Below are 8,819 nucleotides of genomic sequence, written 5' to 3' on the forward strand. Positions count from 1 at the left end.
ATGTCCCCTTTAACGGAGACAAGGAAATCTAGGAAAATGTAGTACAGTAGCATAAACAGGGCCTTGTTTATAGCTTGGCCTTAGGAGTGGGAGATTCCGCTGCTGTAGCTTGGGTGTACAGGTCATCCAATAGTGCACGGTACTGTTTTGCAACTGGAGGACGCTTCAGCTTGAGACTAAGTGGTCGAAAGCAGTTAGTACAATACACTAGAAAAAGATGCAGGAGAAGATGGGCCATCACATACGTTGGCGTTAACAGATTGTTCTCAACGGTGAATGGTTCTACCATCAAGGCACAGTTCTTAACCCTTTCATACCCTGCAAGTTTGTGCTTCTTTGCAACTCGCTCAAGATCTTCCAACACCGTCTTCCGGATCTTCTCATTATCCAGGACCGATTTAATATCAGCCTCGCTGACGACTCGTCCCAGCACCTTACTGGCAAATGCGGAAAACAAATCTGGTTGGACACCAAATATACCCACCAAAAACGTCTGAATGCTTTCGCCGTGGACATATCCTTGGGCAAAATAACCCAATTCAGACAGGAAGATGCCCTCAAGTCGTTCCGGTGAGATGTACTCTCCCTGAGCCAGTTTCAGAACATTCTTTCGACGGTCAATGATAACGATGCGACCCTTTTCATCGATGGTGCATACATCGCCGGTCCGGAACCACCCATCTTCCGTGATCGCCTTGGCTGTCTCATCCGGGTTCTTGAAATATTCGCTGAAAACGTTGGGGCCTCGCAGAAGCAACTCGCCGCGAGGATGCGGTTTGTCATCAACCGAATATTCCATGTCGGGCAGGGAAGCCAAACAGGCCTCAGTGCAGGGAGCAAGGCGCCCACAGTTTCCAGACGTGAGGTCCTTGGGGGATTGGGCACAAGCCATGGCATACGTCTCAGTAAGGCCGTAGCCCTGCGAAAAGTCTACCCCCAGAGCGACTCGCAGAAAATCGTGCAGCGAAGGGTCAAGCGGTGCAGAGCCAGAAACCATTATATTAGCACGCTCCAAGCCAAGGGCGGCTGCAACTTTCTTCGCCCAGATTCGGTCATAGAAAGCGTGGTTTATGGTAGCCTTGGAGGGGTCAGGGTTCTTCAGATTTGCGGTCTTCGCTGCTACGACATGTCTCGACAGAGCACCCTTGAAGCCTGCCTGCTCGGTTGTTGAAGCGCGAATTGCACTTCCGAAGCGACTATACAGGCGAGGGACAGACATGAAACCTGTTGGTTTCAGAACTTTGAGGTCGTCGACCAACTCTATAATGTTTCCATGGAAGTACCCGATCCGAGCACCCGACCAGAAAGCCGCATGTTCCGCCAAACGAGCGTAAATATGGGCTAGTGGAAGATAAGAGGCCATTGTGTCGCCAAGAGATTGTTTGGTGATAACGAGGGCCGCCGAAGTTGCCGCCACAGCATTTTCGTGCGTCAAGACTACGCCCTTGGGAGGACCGGTGGTACCGGAAGTATAGTTGATGGTGACGATATCAGAAGGCAGGGGAGGGTTACAAGGCCGTTGCGCGGAGGCGCCCAACTCCTCAACCTGATCTATCGTATAGATCGAGACATCATGTCCAGAAGCTACTGACTCAAGGAGGGCTCGTTTCGAATGACCAGCTGGTTCGCCAGCGTCCAAAGGATCCAAACTGACAATAATCTTTAGCTTCGGCAAGAGAGGCTTCAGTTTGAGCAAAGTTGGGATGTGTGGCAACGAGGTGACCACGCAGTGAAGTTCTGCATGGTTGATAATGTATTCGGTGGCATCTGATGCAAGGACATCGTAGATAGAAACGGAATAGAGGCCTTGAGACATGCATGCAAGATCTGGAGCATTGTATTTAGTCCTATTCCATAGCAGTTGGGGTAAAAAAGAAATTGCATACCAGTAATCTGCCATTCCGGACGATTTTGACACCACAGCCCAATGCCATATTGGCCCGGGTGGTGGCAGTCATGTTTCAGATGCAATTCCACCAAACCAGCACCAAAGTCAGCCCGCCGTTTTTGAACAGTCTGATAATCTATCCATTGATATGGGCCGTAGGTCTTAGTTGCTGGGTTGTACGGGCGCCACCCAAGGCAATGATTTTTTGGAACACGATTTGCGGTCGACTCGAACGCATCATGTGAAGTAAGGACCTGGAGAAGAAAGGACTATTAGAGCGTATCTTCAAGAGACATCAGCTTCGGTCTTACACACCTTCGGATCAAGTGACTTCACAAGCTCCTTTTGAGTATTGTGGGCGCGGTAGACTTTACTCCGTCCCGGCTTTTCAGTACCAGGCAATGCGATAGCATAAGGAATGCCCTTAGGAGGTTCTTGTCTCAGCTCCTCCGCACGAGCGAGATGCACCGGTTGTTGGGAGAAGAACATCGTGGCCGTTGCAATCTATCACAGGTACAGTTAAGTCAGCCAGGGGCAGGAGAATTATATGAAATAGTCTAACCCACCAAACACAAGTTTGCGTAAGCAGACTCTTAGGACACGGTTAGATTTTTTGTTGATCTGGCGTTGAGTGCAAGAGACTGTCAAATCTATGACGGAGGAGGGAGAGGAGAGGGGGGGTTGAGTAAGTAAAATTATGAACAACAACAGCAGCGACAGGGGATAGGAGAAGAAGAGGATGGGGAAGTATGGCCTCCCGCAATATAGATATGCAGGCATGCGGGTACTGGAAGAATGCTGAGTGGGTGACAGTTCAAAGTTGGTTTGCCTCCTCCATGCGACGAAAAAACGGACCTCGGCATTTACCCGTCCAGGGCTCCTTTCCTTTCCCTTGCCCCTTTGGGCTAGGCGTCAGGTTTTCTTTATTTTTAACTTAGCTATACTTTTGACTATTTTATTTATTCTTTGGAACTCAATTGTGAAGCATGAATGGATGATGTCACTACGCTTGTTTATATGTATATCCAGACAGAAACAGAGCCGTACCTAGTGTTAAACCAAAACAGCGTTGATCTAATCAACTACCTAAGAAAACATTGACTGCTTTCTTGGAAGATGCCGAGGCCATGGAGGGGGCAGCTATTACTATAGTGTATTCCGGAGAACCGCGGAGGGACTTCCCTTTTTATGGGCTCCCTCCCAATCCTGCGTTGGGTGGGATTTCTCTTGGTTTTTTCTTTTTTTTATGGAGGATTTTCATGGCTGAGCTGGAAACTATGGTAATCAGCAAAACATCTTACATATGATAGAATCACTAATTATTGTGCTGATGGATCAACTTTCGGGCCTTATTCGAGGGTATCACATGGGAGAAACTGTTTAACTTAGGTAGTTACCAACGTAGCATGGAGTATTGTACAATACTCAAAGCAATACACGATCTACACGCATGTGCTTTAGGCCGAGAACCTAGCTAATTACTTCATACTTGAAGAAGGGCATTCATGTGAAGAACGCCCAAATTATGCCCTCCTAGTTAGTTAACTACTATCGGGCCTATTAAGTAAGCCCCTGGGTCCGGCCCCAGGTATTTTCCCCAGGTGTCCGTGGTTCGGGATTGGCTCGTCGTCTTGGCAAGTTTTTGGTGCGTATCCGACCTACGGGTAGAACTCTCTACCTATATGTTATAGCTCCACTAAGGTTTATATCTATAGACTAACTACTATCTTCATATAGATTTTATGTAAGGAGGACGGGCGCAGTTGTTAAAAAAAGACCAAGAGGTTTATTGAATGTTGAAATTGGAAAATAGCCCTAGTGGATCAACGCCAACTGTTTTTCCATTCCGACCCTGACTAAGCTGCCGTGTATTCCCCTTTTCCCGTTTTCCCTCGGGCCGTCATTGAACCAGACCACCACTGCATTCCTCCGGTGCTAAACTATGGATTTCTTATCAGTTGATTGATGAATAAAGCATACATCTAAGTACTAGGAACGCAGGGCAATATCTGCTGTGTTGTATGTAGTTGTTGGTTGCTTAATCTTTGAAACCTAGAGAAAATCGCACGGCTTTCTTGCTTTATTAGTAGGCATGTATCTGCTGTCTGCAAAGTATCACCCTCACATTGTTCTGGTCTAACCATTAGGTACTGCAACATTCCACTTCGTCCCATTTCCCTTGCCAACTTCTAAATCAAACTGCTTGATTATCTCCTGCAAGCGATTTGCACTACTCCTGTAGTCAGCTGATTGACCACTGAGTAGGGTAACCTGCTAGGCACCTGTGGCATTGAAAGCCTTGAAAGATTGTGTGAAATCGGCAATGATATCGTCAATGTGCTCAGTACCCACGGAAATCCGAATGGCATCCTCAGTGACGCCTGAGTCAAGGCGCTCCTGCTCGGCGAGTTGTTCGTGTGTTGTTGACCAAGGATGGATGGCCAGAGTTTTAGAATCTCCGACGCTTTTTGAGTTCGATCAGTTAAATATCTTACCACCGCACTAATAGAAAACTTACTTCGCAAGATTGGAAATCAGCTTGAAGCCGTCAACCACCTGGCTACCAGCAGCCGCACCCCCTTTGACGCCAAATGATAGAACACCACCAAAGCCACGCTTCAAATAGCGCCTAGCAATTCCATGACTAGGGTGATCTTCCAGGCCAGGGTAGGAGACCCAGCCCACATTCTCATTATTACGCAGCCAGTTAGCCAATGCCAGTGCGTTGTCTGCGTGTCTCTCGGCTCGCAAACTCAGAGTCTCCAACCCCAGCAAAAGCTGCTGTGCCGCGAAAGGGTTCAGTGCCGACCCAAGGTCGCGGAGAATCTCAACCCGAACACGTATAGCAAAGGCAAGAGATCCAAATGTCTCCCAGAACTTCAAACCGTGGTACCCTTCAGATGGCTCGACGAACTGAGGAAAGCGTGCCGCATGCTTTCCCCAATCGAATTTCCCGCTGTCAACAACAACACCACCAATGGTGGTACCGTGTCCGCCAATCCATTTGGTCGCACTGTGAACCACAATATCTGCTCCGTGCTCAATGGGACGACAGAAGTAACCGCCAGCACCAAAAGTGTTGTCAACCTAAACCTCGCCGAGCAGGGAAGGGAGGTAGGTCAGCGGTCATCAGTCCTGCTGGCAAGTAGAGTTCTTATTACTTACCACTAATGGTACGCCATTGTCGTGAGCAACCTTGGCAATCGCCTCAAAGTCAGGCACATTATACCGAGGATTTCCAATCGTTTCGACGTAAACGGCCTTTGTACGCTCATCGATCGCTGCGGCAATATCCGCTGAGTTGTCTCCTTGGACGAATTTGGTTGTGATACCCAGACGAGGGAAAAGAACCTTGAACTGATTATACGTGCCACCGTATAAATTGCTTGTTGACACAATGTTGTCACCAGCATGCGCGAGAGCGGAGATTGCCATAAATTGAGCTGCTTGTCCAGAAGAGGCCGCTACAGCGGCTATACCACCTTCAAGGGCAGCAATTCGCTTCTCGAAGACATCAACCGTCGGCTAAGGAATAAGTGTTAGGTAACTTGCTCGAATTTGAGGCTAGTTATATGTCTGGTAATTGCTTACGTTCATGATTCGGCTGTAAATGTTGCCGAACTCTTTCAAGCCAAAGAGTCTTGCGCCGTGTGCTGAATCATTAAATTGGTATGACTACAACCTATATGAGCGAGGAGCTCGATGGCCACAAGCCGGAAGAAGTAGGGCAATCTTACCGTTGTTGCATAGATAGGCACTGCACGGGAATTGGTTGCTGAGTCTGGTTCATGACTTGAAGATCGTCAGCTTTACTGCCAGCAAACGACCTAGTGTCGCCTTGCTTGGACCAGTGGATGTATTTACCCAGCATGAAGCTGCAAGGTCTCAAAATGAGGTTGCTGTGGGTTGGTCATTTTGCTCTTAGGGCAATCTTCCAGCCAAGTATGTTATATATGAGAGTCGTAGTCGTCGCCTTATGGTTGATAGAATCAAATGTCTGTAAATGGAGCTCCGCTCCCTTTGGTGTGTAATGCGCAAGAGATGCGAGAAGGAGTGAAAGGGGAGGCATATTGACACATACTCTTTAAAAAAGGCCAGAGTGTTGATGTTGTGGTTAGTATTAGGCGATGGCGTGATTGACGTGGTGGGGACAAGAGGGGCAGAGAGAGGGGTATCACTGACTTGTGCAGGAAAGGAGAGCAGAGTCCCTCGACCAAAGAAACGTATTTGGCCAATAGATACGAGCATTTTGGTACTTATATAAAACTATTGGGTTGGTATCCCTAAATAATGTTACTAATGCAACGCACATACATACTAGCACTAAAGGCACTACCAGTTTACGATGCGGACATGTCTACCCTGGCATTTCCCACGCATAGTATCTTAAGAGAAAAGGTGAATACATACCTCAAGTGGTTTGACACTAAATTATCAATTTTTACAGAGTACATAATTAATTGTGTAATGGAGGCAAGGATACTGTTAAACTCTGGTGCCAGATGTGTAGATTAGATAAAGCTCTCAAACTAGTTAAGCATCCACTAAGTAATTTGTGAAACAGGCCTCTAGTCTAGCAAGGTAGAAAGATGAACCCATAATACCATAGTTAATTTACCGCGGAGTAGTACTATTTGATGCCTAAAAGTAAGCTCACAGCGATATTAGTCTTTATTTTATTTTTAGCTGCAAAATAAGACCTCAGGGCACCTTAGCCCCTGTGTTTAAGCACATAGAGCCAAGCAAACTAAGCTAGAACATTGACACAGAGTAATAGAGGCTGTGATTTCTTACATAGTAGTAGATTATGTTGTATCTCTATATAATTCCATCACTCTTGGTAACAACACATCATGCTTTGGAGTTTTTTTCTTACGCAATTACAGCAACTGATCTTCAGCCGCGTACACCATATCATGACATCATCTTCATCCTAGCCTTTACCTTAGACCAATACCTTCTCGTATCCAGAATGGCGCCGAGGCGCTTATCGTCATCTGGCAGTTGTGTCCCTCGATCAAAGGCTTCCACCAAGTCTATATTTTGGGCAAGCATGGCAAGATCCGCTAATAATAAGGCAGGCTCTGCACAGGGAATAAAATCAACACGAACGCCTCTTCGGGTGAATATCGTATTTTTTGGGTTGCTCAGTCCCCTTATAATAGATCGAAGATAACCAGCGACCTGGGAAGGGTGCTTTTCTCTTTTGTAAATTCAGATTCCAAGAGACAACAAGAATCTACATCTTGCTCTCTTTGCTGAAAAGGGATACATCAGTTTAGTCTGTGATTTTTCAGAACCCACAACCGGTTTTTCAAATTAGCTATCCTCCTGCAGCCATAAGCTGATAGTGAAGAATCACGGCTCCTTTCCCTTGCTGCTAACGGCTTTTTTTCTTTTTTTTTTAAAAAAAAATTCTATCTCTCTCTACTTCACAAAAGAAAAAAAATACGACCTATAAACCCAATACTTGTCTCTTATTATGGCTTTGAGTTTCCCCTGGATTTATCCCGTTCGGGTTATCCAGGTTCTCTTCGCTATAATTGTTCTCGGGTTGACCGCATACTGTATGTTGAACTCCTATTCACCGTGTATTTGATTTTCCCATTGTTGACTGGTAACAGTCATCAGCCTACTGAATGGCAGTGATACTGTCAATTTCATGCTATTCAATAGTATATGGACGGCATTTTTTGCTACGCCCTACCTTGCCCTCGCCCCAATATTCTTTCCCGACCTTGCGCACCGTTTCGTAGTACCGACTGTGGAAGCGATCACGATGATCTTTTGGTTTTCGGGATTCATCGCTCTTGGTGCTTTGCTACCTTCTCCGGACCATTGCCACTGGAGCGCGTGTCATGCCGCGCAGGCAGCGACGGTGTTTGGAGCATTTGAATGGTATTCCACCCTCGCTTTCAGCGGATCTCGAACTACTTTAGTCTTCACGTTCCGATGTAGAATTTGGAGGGCTGGGGTTATTGCTAACCACTAGTATAGGGTATTGTTTGTGGCCTCGACTTTTCCTGCAGTTCTCGGCGCTCTGCGGTCCACCTCGAGTCCTGGTGTGAAGACTCCTCCTCAGTCTACTGCTCACGCTGGTGTCTAAACGACTTGATAGCAGCAGCTCCATCGAGTCTTTCTACGTGCGCCAAAGAACAATGGCGGTGTTCCAAGTGCTTTAATGCCTAGTTTCAAGAGGCCATTGCTGGCCTGCGGCTATAAACACATGCTTGGCTTGTGGAATCATCTGCGATGTGCTTACTATTGGCTTATATTTATGCTCTAATGCCTGCAGAAGAGGTATGTTTAATTGTGAGCTTTTATTAATATATATATCTTGGTGTATGGTTCCAGGATGCAATTCCTTTTTATACTTATACCCTCTTTACTTGTCGGCTATCTGTCGTGGAGTCGTACAGATATACGTCGCTGTGTATGTGATTGACGAATAACATTTCCCCATCCATAGGAAAGCTTCCTCTATTTTTTTAACTTGGACTGTTTTCTTTATATTCTGGTCAAAGAACTCTGTTACAGCTGTGCTTCACAGTTAATCAGAGGAAATAGGAAGGACAAGGAGTAGAAGTTTCACATGGGACATACCATATTGTGGTGTGACAAGACGGTCGGCTGGATATACTTCGTACCAGCATCACGTGATGAAACGGTTAGGTTAGTCCATCTAATTACGTTTCCGAAGAGATTCGCTTGTTCGACGTCCCGATCAGGTATCGCGGGCGGGGAATGGGAGTGCGAATTAGTACTCCATAATCTGTACTTATACTAACGTAGGAGAAATGACTGGTTATTGGCCGTAATCTCCGGCGGTCGGTGAAAGGAACCGTTCAGGCAGAAGCCCAAGAATGATAATTAAGAAAGTGCCCAAGAGAGCGGGACTTCTTTTCCCGCCACCGCATCAGCTTTTCAACCA

General features: G+C 46.5%; 3 protein-coding genes across 3 annotated transcripts; 1 reads left to right on the plus strand and 2 right to left on the minus strand.

Annotated features, from left to right (window-relative positions):
- Positions 1-67: 67 nt before the first annotated feature.
- ATNIH1004_006246 (putative AMP-binding enzyme) lies at positions 68-2,377 on the minus strand (the record flags this gene model as incomplete). The annotated part of the gene is made up of 4 exons (XM_033570881.1): positions 68-176; positions 246-1,827; positions 1,887-2,142; positions 2,204-2,377. 4 exons carry the CDS (start codon positions 2,375-2,377, stop codon positions 68-70), a joined length of 2,121 nt encoding a protein of 706 aa, XP_033426913.1.
- Positions 2,378-4,162: 1,785 nt separating this feature from the next.
- Positions 4,163-5,802, minus strand: MET17 (O-acetylhomoserine aminocarboxypropyltransferase/cysteine synthase family protein; the record flags this gene model as incomplete). The annotated part of the gene is made up of 6 exons (XM_033570882.1): positions 4,163-4,352; positions 4,407-4,975; positions 5,054-5,413; positions 5,480-5,563; positions 5,626-5,680; positions 5,753-5,802. 6 exons carry the CDS (start codon positions 5,800-5,802, stop codon positions 4,163-4,165), a joined length of 1,308 nt encoding a protein of 435 aa, XP_033426914.1.
- Positions 5,803-7,370: 1,568 nt separating this feature from the next.
- Positions 7,371-7,994, plus strand: ATNIH1004_006248 (MARVEL domain-containing protein; the record flags this gene model as incomplete). Its single annotated transcript, XM_033570883.1, has 3 exons — positions 7,371-7,455; positions 7,513-7,834; positions 7,886-7,994. 3 exons carry the CDS (start codon positions 7,371-7,373, stop codon positions 7,992-7,994), a joined length of 516 nt encoding a protein of 171 aa, XP_033426915.1.
- Between the last annotated feature and the right edge of the window lie 825 nt (positions 7,995-8,819).

This window comes from Aspergillus tanneri (genome assembly GCF_003426965.1).
Source record: "Aspergillus tanneri strain NIH1004 chromosome Unknown AapTan_4_pilon_pilon_pilon, whole genome shotgun sequence".
In the NCBI taxonomy this organism is placed as follows: Eukaryota; Fungi; Ascomycota; class Eurotiomycetes; order Eurotiales; family Aspergillaceae; genus Aspergillus; species Aspergillus tanneri.